The sequence below is a fragment of the Castor canadensis genome, chromosome 16 (genome assembly GCF_047511655.1).
Source record: "Castor canadensis chromosome 16, mCasCan1.hap1v2, whole genome shotgun sequence".
NCBI classification, from domain to species: Eukaryota; Metazoa; Chordata; class Mammalia; order Rodentia; family Castoridae; genus Castor; species Castor canadensis.
Window position 1 is genome coordinate 60,261,128 of NC_133401.1, and position 17,104 is coordinate 60,278,231.

At 36.3% G+C, this 17,104-nt stretch overlaps 1 protein-coding gene across 9 annotated transcripts in view; it reads right to left on the reverse strand.

Moving 5' to 3' along the window:
* Positions 1-17,104, reverse strand: part of Rapgef6 (Rap guanine nucleotide exchange factor 6) — a 194,136-nt gene that overhangs the window by 45,953 nt on the left and 131,079 nt on the right. For all 9 annotated transcript variants that reach the window (XM_074057169.1, XM_074057172.1, XM_074057168.1 and 6 more), the window contains 2 exons: positions 14,809-15,049; positions 9,991-10,148 (listed from right to left, as the gene is read on the reverse strand). In XM_074057169.1, the coding sequence (XP_073913270.1) occupies positions 9,991-10,148; positions 14,809-15,049 (399 nt within the window). The remainder of the gene's footprint in view (positions 1-9,990; positions 10,149-14,808; positions 15,050-17,104) is intronic.

Genomic DNA, 17,104 nt, shown 5'->3' on the forward strand with positions numbered 1-17,104 from the left:
TTTTGCCCTTATCTCTAATATTGTTGAAGAGAGAGTATAAACAATAATAGGAAGGAACAAGGGTTTTTGCTAGTTGACATAAGGATAGCTATACAGGGAGTTGACTCACATTAATTTCCTGTGCATGTATTATATATTCTTTTGAAACGTATTTGTTGTCAGTGGGAGAACAACACAGAAAGCACATGGCAGATACTTTGAGATGTTAATTGGTCAGTTGAATAGCATAAACCTCAACCAAAAAGCAAAAATAATCTAATCATCTAAAATTTTAGGCATGAAACTAAAATGCACATGAAAATAGTTTTATTTTAGGGGCAAAGGAGATGTTTTAAAAAGATCTTGGAAGTGTACAGGATTTATTAATCCCAAGAGTCACATTTTACTTTCAAGAATTCTTACATAATAGGTAATGAAATAAACAACAGAAATTCCAGATATCTGGACTTTCAACCTAGGAACACAATTTCATGCTAACTATGACCGTGAATGAATAAAATAAAAAATGTCAATACTTTAGGAATGTATGTATTGACCATGAGATTACAATAAAAATGAGAGAAATTTTAGGTATTTAAGAAGATCTTAAAAAAAAAGGCTGTTTTTAAATTCTGCTTTAAATTCGTAATTGTGAACAAATATTATGGAGTGCATGTTACGAGTCCAGGCATTCAGGTGATAGATGAGATAAAGTCTGCTCTTAGGAAACTGACTTACATTTAAGAAAGTAAGGAGTGGCTCAAGGAAAAACAGTAAGCTAACAAGACAATCCATGTAGTGGAAAGACACAAAGAAAGCAAAGGAGAGTGGGATGATGGAACAGATTAGGAATTGGCACACCTATTTTACAAAGGGCCAAACAGTAACTATTTTAAGTTTTGTGGGCCAAGAAGCAAAGTCCACATTTTATAGGTACTTTCATAATAAGAGAGAAAACAAATTTTCACAATTTTTGTTTGGGTGTACTGGGGTTTTAACTGAAGGCCTCACGCTTGCTAGGCAGTTGCTCTATCACCTAGGCCATTCCTCTAGTCCCACAAAATTTTTATTAATAAAATTAAAAATGCAAATATAAACACACAGAGATACATGAAAAGAGATGCAGGCAATACTGGAAACATCCACTAATAGGGAACTGATTAAAAGAATTTTATTAGCTGTTTAAAATTTCTTGGTACAATATCACATCCCGATATAGAAGAGTACTCAAGGTATTTTGCTAAGTGAAATGAGTAAGGGGAAGGATAACCCATCATTTGGGTTGAAGAAATAGTTAATTTATGAACAAACTTATAAGGATATTAACAACTGTGAATTCTGAGGAATGGAGACACTTATACATATCCTTTCTCTGAAGTTTGAATAAAAAAAAAGATTATATGTTCCTTTATAATTAAAACTAGCAAAAAGAGCTTTGGCTTTCAATGCAGAAAGAGTTAAGTTTGCTGCATTAAATAAATAAAATAAAGCTTTGTACTATTAAATGAAAAAGTAAGCAAAAAGTTGTATGTGCAAACTTAGGAAAAAAATATTTGGCCTGGTGGAATGGTAGAGTACCTGCCTAGCAAGTGCAAGGCCCCGAGTTCAAACTCCAGTATCACCAAAAAATAAAAAATAGTGCTGTAATAAACATGGGAATGCAGTTACCTTTTTAAAAAATTCAGATTCAATGCAGAAAAAGCCTTTGATAAGATCCAACATCATTTCATGATAAAAGCTCTAAGAAAACTAGGAATAGAAGGAAAGTACCTCAACATTATAAAAGCTATATATGACAAACCTACAGCCAGCATTATACTTAATGGAGAAAAACTGAAACCATTCCCTCTAAAATCAGGAACCAGACAAGGATGCCCACTATCCCCACTCCTATTCAACATAGTACTGGAACTCCAAGCCAGAGCAATTAGGAAAGAAGAAGGAATAAAAGGAATACAAATAGGTAAAGAAACTGTCAAAATATCCCTATTTGCAGACGACATGATCCTATACCTTAAAGACCCAAAAAACTCTACTCAGAAGCTTCTAGACACCATCAATAGCTATAGCAAGGTAGCAGGATATAAAATCAACATAGAAAAATCATTAGCATTTCTATACACTAATAATGAGCAAACGGAAAAAGAATGTATGAAAACAATTCCATTTACAATAGCCTCAAACAAAATCAAATACCTAGGTGTAAACCTAACAAAAGATGTGAAAGACCTCTACAAGAAAAACTATACACTTCTGAAGAAAGAGATTGAGGAAGACTATAGAAAGTGGAGAGATCTCCCATGCTCATGGATTGGTAGAATCAACATAGTAAAAATGTCTATACTCCCCAAAGTAATCTACATGTTTAATGCAATTCCCATCAAAATTCCAATGACATTCATTAAAGAGATTGAAAAATCTACTGTTAAATTTATACGGAAACACAAGAGGCCACGAATAGCCAAGGCAATACTCAGTCAAAAGAACAATGCAGGAGGTATCACAATACCTGACTTCAAACTATATTACAAAGCAATAACAATAAAAACAGCATGGTACTGGCACAAAAACAGACATGAAGACCAGTGGAACAGAATAGAGGACCCAGATATGAAGCCACACAACTATAACCAACTTATCTTTGACAAAGGAGCTAAAAATATACGATGGAGAGAAATAGCAGCCTCTTCAACAAAAACTGCTGGGAAAACTGGTTAGCAGTCTGCAAAAAACTGAAACTAGATCCATGTATATCACCCTATACCAAGATTAACTCAAAATGGATCAAGGATCTTAATATCAGACCCCAAACTCTTAAGTTGATACAAGAAAGAGTAGGAAATACTCTGGAGTTAGTAGGTATAGGTAAGAACTTTCTCAATGAAACCCCAGCAGCACAGCAACTAAGAGATAGCATAGATAAATGGGACCTCATAAAGCTAAAAAGCTTCTGTTCATCAAAAGAAATGGTCTCTAAACTGAAGAGAACACCCACAGAGTGGGAGAAAATATTTGCCAACTATACATCAGACAAAGGACTGATAACCAGAATATACAGGGAACTTAAAAAACTAAATTCTCCCAAAACTAATGAACCAATAAAGAAATGGGCATGTGAACTAAACAGAACTTTCTCAAAAGAAGAAATTCAAATGGCCAGAAAACACATGAAAAAATGCTCACCATCTCTAGCAATAAAGGAAATGCAAATTAAAACCACGCTAAGATTCCACCTCACCCCTGTTAGAATAGCCATCATCAGCAACACCACCAATAACAGGTGTTGGCGAGGACGCGGGGGAAAAAGGAACCCTCTTACACTGTTGGTCGGAATGTAGACTAGTACAACCACTCTGGAAAAAAATCTGGAGGCTACTTAAAAAGCTGGACATCGATCTACCATTCGATCCAGCAATACCACTCTTGGGGATATACCCAAAAGACTGTTACTCCAGAGGCACCTGCACATCCATGTTTATTGCGGCACTATTCACAATAGCCAAGTTATGGAAACAGCCAAGATGCCCCACCACTGACGAATGGATTAAGAAAATGTGGTATCTATACACAATGGAATTTTATGCAGCCATGAAGAAGAACGAAATGTTATCATTCGCTGGTAAATGGATGGAATTGGAGAACATCATTCTGAGTGAGGTTAGCCTGGCTCAAAAAACCAAAAATCGTATGTTCTCCCTCATATGTGGACATTAGATTAAGGGCAAACACAACAAGGGGATTGGACTATGAGCACATGATAAAAGCGAGACCACACAAGGAAGGGGTGAGGATAGGTAAGACACCTAAAAAACTAGCTAGCATTTGTTGCCCTTAACGCAGAGAAACTAAAGCAGATACCTTAAAGCAACTGAGGCCAATAGGAAAAGGGGAACAGGTACTAGAGAAAAGGTGAGATCAAAAAGAATTAACCTAGAAGGTAACACACACGCACAGGAAATCAATGTGAGTCAATGCCCTGTATAGCTATCCTTATCTCAACCAGCAAAAACCCTTGTTCCTTCCTATTATTGCTTATACTCTCTCTACAACAAAATTAGAAATAAGGGCAAAATAGTTTCTGCTGGGTATTGAGGGTGGGGGAGAGGGAGGGGGAGGAGTGGGTGGTAAGGGAGGGGGTGGGGGCAGGGGAGAGAAATGAACCAAGTCTTGTATGCACATATGAATAATAAAAGATAAATGAAAAAAAAAAAGAGATTGAAAAATCTACTGTTAAATTTATACAGAAACACAAGAGGCCATGAATAGCCAAGGCAATACTCAGTCAAAAGTACAATGCAGGAGGTATCACAATATCTGACTTCAAACTACATTACAAAGCAATAACAATAAAAACAGCATGGTACTGGCACAAAAACAGACACGAAGACCAGTGGAACAGAATAGAGGACCCAGATATGAAGCCACACAACTATAACCAACTTGTCTTTGACAAAGGAGCTAAAAATATACGATGGAGAAATAGCAGCCTCTTCAACAAAAACTGCTGGGAAAACTGGTTAGCAGTCTGCAAAAAACTGAAACTAGATCCATGTATATCACCCTATACCAATATTAACTCAAAATGATCAAGGATCTTAATATCAGACCACAAACTCTAAAGTTGATACAGGAAAGAGTACGAAATACTCTGGAGTTAGTAGATGTAGGTAAGAACTTTCTCAACGAAACCCCAGCAGCACAGCAACTAAGAGATAGTATAGGTAAATGGGACTTCATAAAACTAAAAAGCTTCTGTTCATCAAAAGAAATGGTCTCTAAACTGAAAGCCGATCAGAGGCACCTGCACACCCATGTTTATTGCGGCACTATTCACAATAGCCAAGTTATGGAAACAGCCAAGATGCCCCACCACTGACGAATGGATTAAGAAAATGTGGTATCTATACACAATGGAATTTTATGCAGCCATGAAGAAGAACGAAATGTTATCATTCGCTGGTAAATGGATGGAATTGGAGAACATCATTCTGAGTGAGGTTAGCCTGGCTCAAAAAACCAAAAATCGTATGTTCTCCCTCATATGTGGACATTAGATCAAGGGCAAACACAACAAGGGGATTGGACTATGAGCACATGATAAAAGCGAGAGCACACAAGGAAGGGGTGAGGATAGGTAAGACACCTAAAAAACTAGCTAGCATTTGTTGCCCTTAACGCAGAGAAACTAAAGCAGATACCTTAAAGCAACTGAGGCCAATAGGAAAAGGGGAACAGGTACTAGAGAAAAGGTGAGATCAAAAAGAATTAACCTAGAAGGTAACACCCACGCACAGGAAATCAATGTGAGTCAATGCCCTGTATAGCTATCCTTATCTCAACCAGCAAAAACCCTTGTTCCTTCCTATTATTGCTTATACTCTCTCTACAACAAAATTAGAAATAAGGGCAAAATAGTTTCTGCTGGGTATTGAGGGTGGGGGAGAGGGAGGGGGAGGAGTGGGTGGTAAGGGAGGGGGTGGGGGCAGGGGAGAGAAATGAACCAAGTCTTGTATGCACATATGAATAATAAAAGATAAATGAAAAAAAAAAAAGAGATTGAAAAATCTACTGTTAAATTTATACGGAAACACAAGAGGCCATGAATAGCCAAGGCAATACTCAGTCAAAAGAACAATGCAGGAGGTATCACAATATCTGACTTCAAACTACATTACAAAGCAATAACAATAAAAACAGCATGGTACTGGCACAAAAACAGACACGAAGACCAGTGGAACAGAATAGAGGACCCAGATATGAAGCCACACAACTATAACCAACTTGTCTTTGACAAAGGAGCTAAAAATATACGATGGAGAAATAGCAGCCTCTTCAACAAAAACTGCTGGGAAAACTGGTTAGCAGTCTGCAAAAAACTGAAACTAGATCCATGTATATCACCCTATACCAATATTAACTCAAAATGATCAAGGATCTTAATATCAGACCACAAACTCTAAAGTTGATACAGGAAAGAGTACGAAATACTCTGGAGTTAGTAGATGTAGGTAAGAACTTTCTCAACGAAACCCCAGCAGCACAGCAACTAAGAGATAGTATAGGTAAATGGGACTTCATAAAACTAAAAAGCTTCTGTTCATCAAAAGAAATGGTCTCTAAACTGAAAGCCGATCAGAGGCACCTGCACACCCATGTTTATTGTGGCACTATTCACAATAGCCAAGTTATGGAAACAGCCAAGATGCCCCACCACTGACGAATGGATTAAGAAAATGTGGTATCTATACACAATGGAATTTTATGCAGCCATGAAGAAGAACAAAATGTTATCATTCGCTGGTAAATGGATGGAATTGGAGAACATCATTCTGAGTGAGGTTAGCCTGGCCCAAAAGACCAAAAATCATTATGTTCTCCCTCATATGTGGACATTAGATCAAGGGCAAACACAACAATGGGATTGGACTTTAAGCACATGATAAAAGCGAGAGCACACAAGGAAGGGGTGAGGATAGTTAAGACACCTAAAAAATTAGCCAGTGTTTGTTGCCCTTAACGCAGAGCAACTAAAGCAGATACCTTAAAAGCAACTGAGGCCAATAGGAAAAGGGGAACAGGTACTAGAGAAAAGGTTAGATCAAAAAGAATTAACCTAGAAGGTAACACACATGCACAGGAAATCAATGTGAGTCAACCTCCTGTATAGCTATCCTTATCTCAACTAGCAAAAACCCTTGTTCCTTCCTATTATGGCTTATATTCTCTCTACAACAAAATTAGAAATAAGGGCAAAATAGTTTCTGCTGGGTATTGAGGGGGTGGGGAGGAGAGGGAGGGGGCGGAGTGGGTGGTAAGAGAGGGGGTGGGGGCAGGGGGCAGAAATGACCCAAGCCTTGTATGCACATATGAATAATAAAAAAAAAAAAATTCAGATTCAAATTCCTTTCAGCCACACTTTGAATTCTTTAGGCTGCATTTGTATTAGTTGAAAAATTCCAAAAGGTTTTTTTTATAAGGTACAGAGCAGTATCTAAAATCACTGGTGGGGGGGGGGGGAAGTGGCTCAAACAATGTATACACATGTAAGTAAATGTAAAAATGATAAAAGAAAGAAAATAAATAAATAAAAGGTAAATAAAATAATATATATCCAAAGAAAATGACTAAAAAGACACATTCCAGTTAATATCGATTATCTTATAAATGTAAAGAAAAGTTGTGCTTCCTATTTCACTCAATTCTGTATCATGTGACTTTTAAAAAATAACAAAATACCACATATAATACGAGCCATAGAATTAGCAAGATACTTACAGTAAAAAGCAACAGCTGTAGGCAGCAAAAATAAAGCAAAATCATAAAAACGTCAGCAATCAAACGCAAACTAGTCGATAGTTTGTGTGCAGTTTTGCTCACATTTTCATTTTGATCTAATAAGAACTTTACACATAAAGATTAAACATAGCTGAGCTCAACTGATAAGTGTCAATCAAACTTGGCTGATGTCACACACAAACTACAAATGTAAATGTATGGTGTACGTAATTGAAAATAAGTATTTTTTCCAACACAAATGTAAGTAACACTACCACGAGGTAAAAGACCTTTCACAAAGTTACATGTTTGGGAAATTAAAAATATAATTAGTAAGTTAAATATCTATGACATAGTTGTTCATTTTTCTTATTGATATGGGCACATGCTACAGATTGGGCCATATCAGACTTTCTCTGAACAGATTTTAAAAAGGCACCTTCAGTCCATTCAAAGTGTTTTCAATGAAATAACTACACAAACAGTCTGAAATTAGGTTGGGCAGCACTTTCTCTTTAAGTCTGAAGTTCAGCTCGGTGGGGCTGAACAGTTTCTAAATTTTAACAACTTCAAAGTCTTTCCTTTGCTCCCCTAGCTGAATCCTCAATTTATTTTTCTCTCCTCTCCGTACAACCCCATTTTGTATTCTCTCAACTCCACTTTCTACATATGCCTCTGGCAATAATAAAGCATAAAAATAATCAAATGCATAAATCATATGTCCTTTCTAAATGAAATATGCGTATTAATGAAAGTATGCATATTTAGTTTGTACTTTGTGAAAACACTTCTATGCAGTGTAAGAAACACCACTGTAGAACATATAAACACAGAAATAAGATTCTATTCTACCACAATGTAAGAGACACCATGAAAATGTTCTGGAAACTTCTGAAAAAGGAGAGAGTGACTGTGCAGTAGAAGGATATGGGCTTCCTAGAAAGGACGTGAGGTAACATCTGAGTTCAACACTGATGAGTAAGAGGCTGGAAAGGAGGTTCGTCCCACCAATGCTTCGCCCTAGTAGCAGCATTTCTATTGCGTATCAGAAACTGAATCCAATTTGTATTTTTCCTATCTCTGTGATCCTTAGTGCTTGCCTTTTTACCTTCAGGTAAATAGTTAACTAACTTTATATTAACTTCTCATCAAATCATGGAGCGATATCTACCTCATGACTAAATGCTAACTAACATAGAAACTGGTAGAAATTTCTAAGTGATGTAACGATTCAGGAAAATGTTTTGGAAAGAATTACTGGTGGCTATATAGAAAGTGGGATGTGCAAAACCAGCTTACTGGGTTTAGCAATCTCTCTATTGTTAAGAGGAAGCTGAAATAAAAAGGAAGAAACAATGTAAACAATGACCTTCTCTAAATTGTGCTTTTAATGTTGTGACCTGGGGGTTTTAATTTGCTGTAAGAAAACATAAAGTTTCCTATTATTATATTCATATTTTCTTCTAATACTGAGATTTATGAAACTGATTTTTCTTTCCTTTTTACATTAGCTGCTAGAATTGAAAACCTAAACTGAACCAGAAATACACCGATCTTTGTGAAAGTTTGTTTTTTCCATCTCTTCCTTGGATTTAATTATATAGCTCAGGTTCTTTTTTTCATTGTTGTTGTTGGTACTGGGTACTGGAGTTTGAACTCAGGGCCTTAAGCTCAAGCAAGTACTTTACCACCAGAGCCATGTCCCCAGCCTTTTTTTCTTTTATTTTTTTGGCTTTAGTTATTTTTCAGATAGGGTCTCACATTTTTCCAGGGACTGGTCTCAGACCACGGTCCTCCTACCTATAGCCTTGCACATAGGTGGGATTACAGGAACGCACCACCATGCCTGGCTTATAGATTGAAAGGGAAGGGGAGAAATGACCCAAACATGTTATGCACATATGAATAAAAGAAATTAAAAAAAATAAAGCTTATTAATTGTTAAGGAAAAAAAAAGAAAAAAAAAAGGGGGAGGTCTCACTAACTTTTTGCCCAGGCTGGCCTCGAACTGCAAGTCCTTCCCAATCCTGATCTCCCTCTTCCTGAATAACTGGGATTACAGGTGTGTAAAATCACGACTGGTTTTTTAATTGTATGCATACTTTTACTGAAAGCCATCTTTTCAAGTAATAGTTATATAATTAATTCTTCAAAAGTCAAAGGTTTTGTTCCATGTAATGAAATTTTAGATTATATAGTTAAGCCACAATTTGTGCCTCTGGGTAAGAATATATGCAAAAACAATTAATTTGATGTAACACAATGAAAGAATAGCAAGATAAAAGACGCTATAATATTTTGATGATACATGACAAAACATTAGCTTCAAGTGTTGAGGGAAAAATGAGTCTTTTAAAAAATTACTAAGACATTTTGGTATGTTACAGAGGAAGAGAATTAAACCCACTTAAATTAAAATAATTTGCCTTATTCTTTCGCACACACCAGATAACATATTTGTTGGCTGAGAAGCATCTCTGCTTTCATTCTACTGCTCAGATTTGATTACAAAAGATACTTAAATCTGTAGCCAAAGGTAGTCTTTTTTTAATGCACATTTACTTAATATTGGAGGAAGTGTCACTCAAGTTTAAAGGACATAGTATGCATATTAACTTTTTTGCATGAAGTCATAATCTAAAGGTGAGAGAAGAGGGCTGCAAGCAAATCTAGTATTTGTTGCACAAGGCTTAACCATCTACTTGTGCACTGGGCACAGACTTGGCTTCACATTACCTGAAGGATTGGAAAAATCCAACATGCTGGTGGTAGGCTGTAGGAGATCAGGGCTGCTGGATGAGAGTGTTCCAGGAATAGGCATTATAGCCAGGCTGTGTCGACAATGCCTTGTTCCCACAATGCTATCATCTTGTGATTGGCTGAGGCCTCCATCACTTCAAAAGAATGCCATACATCACTTGAAAGTATCTGAAGGTACTTAAACAGTAAACAATTCTATGTGCATCAGTGCATAACAAAACCAATTCACAGTGGTGACTTAACTGGATTGAACTATTGTAGCAACTTAAAAATAGGAAAATTGTACTAGGAAAATAGCAGTAAGATGTTTTGTAAATAAAATTTACAGACCTAACTAATCCTACTAATTATAAAAAAGCAGTCATATTTGCTTTCTACTGGTTTTGGTAGAGAAATTCATCCTGAATGCTTAGAGGAACCCTTGAAATTTGCCAGCTTCAGATTTCAAACATACATATCCAGCTATGCATAGCCCCACCATAGAAGGTGATCCTCCCTCCCTTCTACCTCTCCTGCCTCTCTCCCTCTCTTCAAACACATAGAATCAGAACAGAAGGCGACTTGGTAAAAGTTAGTTCCCTTTAAGGTTTCAAAAACAAGTATCAATTAAATGGCCATAATTAAGCATAATTAAGCAAACAAAAAACTCTTCATTTAAAACATTCTAGAAGTGTCACAGACAACTCTAAATTCACATGAAAGAAAACAATGAAAATACAAACACAATGCTGTTACTTAAGTTTTACATATCCCAACACATTCGTTCAATTTTAAGCAAAACAGCTCTACAAAAACACAAGATTTCTGTCAGCATAAAACACTAGTTCTCTAAGAGTTGTATTTACATTGAAGCGATACTTTCCTCAACATTAATTCCCTTAATATTCCTATTTTATTCGATGCAATATCCTGCCCAGTATTTGTTACACATACACAAATAGAGGTATCACAGAATACTTACCTATTATCATGGAAGGGATTAAGCTACAGTAGATAAATGGGTGAAATGGGGTATATTTAGAATAAGTTAGAGGCAAAATACAGGATTTTGGCAGATTAGGAAATGAAGCAAGATGAAGAGCAAAGGTTGGTTAAATAAAAAGCTAAAGGACTATTAATAGCCAGACAAGAAAGACAGGGCCAGGACCAGAGAGAGCTGAAGAGTCAGGCAAAGTATGAAGACACAAAAGAAAGCAAAGATTTATGTTTCAAGGGCAAACTTTGATTTCAGACAGACCTAGGATAGTAGCTGTTTGACCTCAGGCAAATTTCTTTCTCTAACAGGATCTAGGTTCCCTTTATCCATAAGTGTAAATAATACCTTCTGTACCCCAAGACTACTGTAAGGAGTTAAATTAGGTAAAGTAGGTGAATATTTTGGCAAAGATGAAAATGGGATTTCTATTTTTTTTTTAAGAAGAGTAAAGTACTAAAATTAAAATGAGAACAGTACAAACACAGAAAGGAGAAGTATTCATTTTAATTAATTCATAGTGAAAAGTAGAGGGGACAGTATAGGTACAACGATAAAGGTACCACACCAGGACAATTTATTTCTAGGGAGAAAAGGCAGACTGATCTGACAGATCAGGCAAAGGAACCACCTTATTAAAGAAGTAATTTCTGCTTATAGTAAACTAGCTCCTTATAATTAGCATTGCATTCCTGACTATCAGAGTTAAATGTTTTAAAGTTAGCTAAAAGGAAGGAAAAAAGGAGGGTTTTCACAGATATTTAAATTATGTACAACATAAAGTGTTTTTTTTTTTTTAAGTATTTCTTTAATCGATTTTTTTTTTTTAAACAAACCTACCAATTTTTGGATACAGACAGGTAGCTGAAACCAAGGAAGCAAGCTGTTAAAGAGATGAGTCAGCCTTACTAATAAAGTAGAAGAAACTTTGAGAAAATTAAATTAGGATTTTCTGTCAAAGGGAGTTAGTTGCATAAACTGCAGCAAGTTGGTACTGTCGAGGTTAAGAGAAGTACATTGAGTATCCAAGTCTGTACAGCTCTTACCGATGCCACTTAATCAATATTTGCAGTGTTATGCCGCTGGCTGTAACTTACAGTAACTAAGGCGTGAGCATGTGTAAGTTAAGACTGTCTGTATGTACACCCATGCTGCGACAGGAACAAAATAGTACTTAGAATTAGCAAAATATCCATGCTTGAAGCTGAACTGATAAAGCCTACTTGGCAAATAATGATGTCATTTCTTACCAAAACAGTCTCCTGAGAGGTGATGCAATAACAGAAATGAGACAGTGTTGAAAAATTCCTTAATAATTCCCTGGCACTAAATTTGTCTAGGTTTTTTTTTTTTTTTTTTGAGGTACTAGGATTTTGAACTCAGGACTGTGCTCTTGTTATGCTGGCACTCTGCAATTTGAGCCAATCTGCCATCACTGAATTCTTATTTAGAATAAAAGAACTTCATTTCATTGTGAAACAAAAAAAGGTCGCAAAATAGCATCACTATGTACTTGAAAAATAATCCGGACATTAAATGCAAACAAAAAAAGAATATGCACTAGAAATTTGGAGGAAAAAGTAATTCCTGATAAGTGAAACAGGCTACTACTGGGAATGTTGCAATATTATTTAGGAATTTGTGTTTAAAGAAATAAAAAGAGTAGAAGCAAAACTTACCTGTAAAATCACACTTTACACAAAAATAACATTTAACATCTTCCTAGTCATTTTCTGTGGTGTACAATATAATTTACTTAACTAATGTCTGGTACTTAGACTTTTAGGGTATTTACAATTTTTACTACAGATAATACAACTAAGAACATCTGTACATAAATCTTCATCTTATTACTATTAGAAATGGAACTACTGAAGCAAAGGATATGGTCTTTTTTTTTATGGACTGGGGTTTGAACACAGGGCCTACACCTTTAGTCTACCAGTCCTTTTTTGTGATGGATTTTTTTGAGATAGGGTCTCATGAACTATTTGCCTGGGCTGGCTTTGAACCATGCCATGACCTAGCTAGGATTACAGGTGTGAGCCACCAGCACCCAGCATCATTTTTAAGGCTCTGAATAAAAAAAATTATAAAAATGTTTTCTAGACAGTTCTATACAGTGGTGTATGCCTATAGTCCCAGCTTCTCAGAGACTGAAGTAGAAGGATCATTTGAGCACCAGGATTTTAAGGCCAGCCTGGGCAACAGAGTAAGTCTTCATTCAAAAAAAAAAAAAAAAACAGAAAAGGGAAAGGAAGAAAAAGAAAAGCCAGGTGTATAATAAGTCATTTTAAACTCTGTATTTTAGAGTAACTGCAATATGGATCATTTGAATATCATGTTCTCTGTTCATGTTTCTATAAAAGTTTGAGGGTTTGAAAAAAAGAAAAAGAAAAGCCAGGTTTATAATTCACCATTTTAAACTGTGTATTTTAGAGTAATTGCAATATGGATCATTTGAATATGTTCTCTGTTTATGTTTCTATAGAAGTTTGAGGGTTTTTTCCTAATTGATTTTCTGGGACTCTTTATATATAAAGGTCTCACTATGTAGCCCAGGCAGCCATCAAACTTGAGACACTCCTCCCTCTGTCCCTGGAGTTCTAGGATTATGGGCATGCACCATCATGTCTCTCTGTGTAGCAAAAGGAAATGTGTTGCTAAAATGACTACCATTTTACTTCATTGAAACATGTCTGGAAGTTTACATGAACTTCTAAAGTGCAGCATTTTAATTCATGTTTGTATTTATAGTCCACAGCTTCCTTGTTGGCACAAAGCAAAAGACTCAATAAATGCTTACTGATTAGCAAATGAAAAAATTAAAAAATCCGTCTGAATTTTTTGCGTTTTCTGCTAGATAGACCTTCCTTCCTTCCCTCTCTTGTTCCCTTCCTCACTCTTTCCCTCCTTCAACTATTGAAAAAGAACTGAGAATTGTACATATGCTTTATTCAGATATGCTTGCTTTCTCTCATTGATTTATTGATTATCTTAACTTATTCAACAAGTATTAATTGAGTGGCTACTATGTGCTAACCACTGCACTTGATTAGAAAATTTGTTACTGCTTATATAAGGAAGCTGGTAATAAAAAATACACACAGATATAATATATACTTGAGTCAATCCTAATCATGATACTTTAGTGGAATGATTTAATCAATTATTTTCAGACTTTAATTTACACTTAAAATCTTCAGGTTATTACTCAGTTGGGTGATATACCATTTTTTAAATAGAAAATAGCTACTGAATAAGATGGGTGTAGTATTGCATACCTGCAATCCCAGCACTAGGGAGGCCAAGGCAGGAGGATCACCAGTTCAAGGCCAGACTGGGTTACATCAGTAAGTGTCTCAAATGCAAAGCAAAACAAATAAATAAACAAAAATTGGGAGAAAAAAACTGTACCACAAGGGAAAGATGACTTTTAAAAATAAAAAAGCTAACCCCGGTGCTGTCAAAAACAAAACAAAGCAAAACAAAAAAACAACAACAAAACTGGCAGAGTGACTGTGTCACAAGATTCATTTGTCAAAATCTGTTGATGAAGGAATTTGAAATTGGATTCAAATTTGTAAAAATAGGTTTCATAATATAAAACAAACTGTCTTTTCTAAAAATAATGTGAACTAATGCTAACAGAAGATATCAAACAGTGGAGACTTCACAGAATGGATGGAGAGAAATTTAGAATTTATTTTCTGATTTAGTGTTAGCTGTATAAAAAACAAGTGCCTCAAATCTTCTTGCCCCACAGTAAACACAGGAGTTGACACGAAAGCTCCTACATGACTGAGATTGACATTACCTACCTGAACAGTTTTGGAGGCAGGATACTAAATCGTGTTTTATCCAAAATTTTCCTGATTTTGTTTCTTCCACCTGAAACGGTATTTGCTTTAATTTTCTTATTTCCTTTATCCTGTGATGTCTGTTCAATGTCTCCTGGTACATCTTGGATTGAATGGCGATTACTTTTTTTTTCAGCAATTTTGGGAATATGAGGAACACCAGACTTCTCTTGTTCAGTTCTACTAAGTAATTCTTTGAACACTGTGGAAATAAAGAAATTTGTGTCATTTTTCCTCTCATTTGAAAGAAGATTTTACACCAACAAATTTTAAGGATAAAAGCAATCATTTTCTTTTCTTTGACCTTGTACAGGACCACTCAATTAAACATTATCGAGTTCACACCCATCCCTTACTTAGCTACACCTACTTCTTTCTTGAGTTTTTATGCCTGGCCATGTTTCTGATGCTGCTCCACAGGCTGCAGCATGACAGAAACACACACACACAGGTTACTATGCAGGTGATAAACAACAACACTGTAATCAAATGATTTATAGAAACTCATTTAGATTCTGGTGAAATGTAAAATGGTGGATGCATATCTGCAGGACACAGTTGAAGGCATTCAGATACATGAACTGCAGAATCAAACACTTGGCACATCATAGGTGTAGCTTTGAGCAATGTACTCTGCACCTTTAAAAAAGAAAACCCATAAATTTGCCTGCTGAAACCTCAACCACAAAGGATGATTTTTTTCTGTTGTTTTGGAGACAAAAGGAAGCAAGAGTTTCCTACAAGATCAAAGACAAGAAAGAGGAAAATGAAGAAAACCTGAAGAATTGACATATAACAATTTTAGCAGCTTGGTATTAAGTTGGGTAAAATGTGTCCTGTTTTGAGTTTCTTTTCTCTCTCTCTCTCGTTCTCTCTCTCACACATACACACACGTACACAGATGACTTGGGATCAAACAGGGCCTCATAAAGTTCTATCACAGAGCCATACCCCTTGCCCTAGGGTTTCTTTCTTTTTCTTATTAACACACATTAATTGTACATACTAATTGGGCTCAGTTTATTTCTTTTCTTTTTCCTTCCTTTCAGTACAGAGACTTGAAATCAGGGCCTTGTGCTTGCTAGGCAGGTGCTCTACCACATGAGCCACTCCACCAGTTATTTTTGAGACACAGTCTTGCTTTAAATCCTGGACAGTCATCTTCCTATTTGTGCTTCCCCATAGCTGGGATGACAGGTGCACATCACCATGCCCAGGCATTGGTTGAGACGGCGGTCTCCCTAACTTTTTGCTTGGGCAGGCCTTGATTTCTACCACCAGAGAACCTGGGCTAACAGGCTTGATCCACATAGTCTCAGTATTTCCATACATGCATAAAGCATGCATCCATTCTATCTGCAACTATCACTGCTCCCACCCTTCTCAGTCATTACTTTCAGGTTGACTTTTCTTAAGGTTACATATAAGGGAAAACATGCCATACTTGTCTTTCTGTATCTTGCTTATTCCCCATAATATGATACTTATGTTTGCTGTGAATGACAGGACTTAACTTTTATTTATGGCTGGGTAACGCTCTATTGTGTGTCTACAGTTTTGTTTTTGTTTTAGTGGTACTGGGGATTGAACTCAGGGCCACATGCTTGCTAGGCAAGTGCTCTACCAACTTGAGTGATGCTCCAGTCAGTCCTTTTGCTTATTTTTGGTTTGTTTTTCAGATAGTGTTTTGCACTAAGGCTCAAGCTGGCCTGGGACCATGACTGTTATACCTCTGCCTCCCAAGTAGCTGGGATTTCAGGCTGCACCAACGTGCTTGCTCCTCTTCCCCCATTTTGTTTATCTCTTATCATTAAGGTGGAGTCCACATTTTAGCTGTGGTGAACAATGCAGCAATAAACCAGCATGCAGATAGCTCTTCTGAAAGCTGAGATAATTTCCTTTGGCTAGATACCCAGGAGTGAGATAACACCATCATATGATACTCCGTTTTTAGTTTTTTGAGGAACCTCCATACTGTTTTCCATGGTGGCTGTACTAATTTACATTACTTCCAACAGTGTTAAGAGTTCCCTTTTCTCCACCTCCTCATCAGCATTTGTTTTATTTTGCTTTTTTGATAACAATCATTCTGACTGGTGCAGGATGATACCTCTTTGTGGTTTTGATTTGCATTTCCCTGATGGATGATATTATCCATCCATCCACTGCTTCTATTTTTTGGTCACTTGTATTTTTCTTTTTTTTGGAGATGTGCCTATTTGGATCATTTGCACATTTTTAATTGGGTTACTTATTT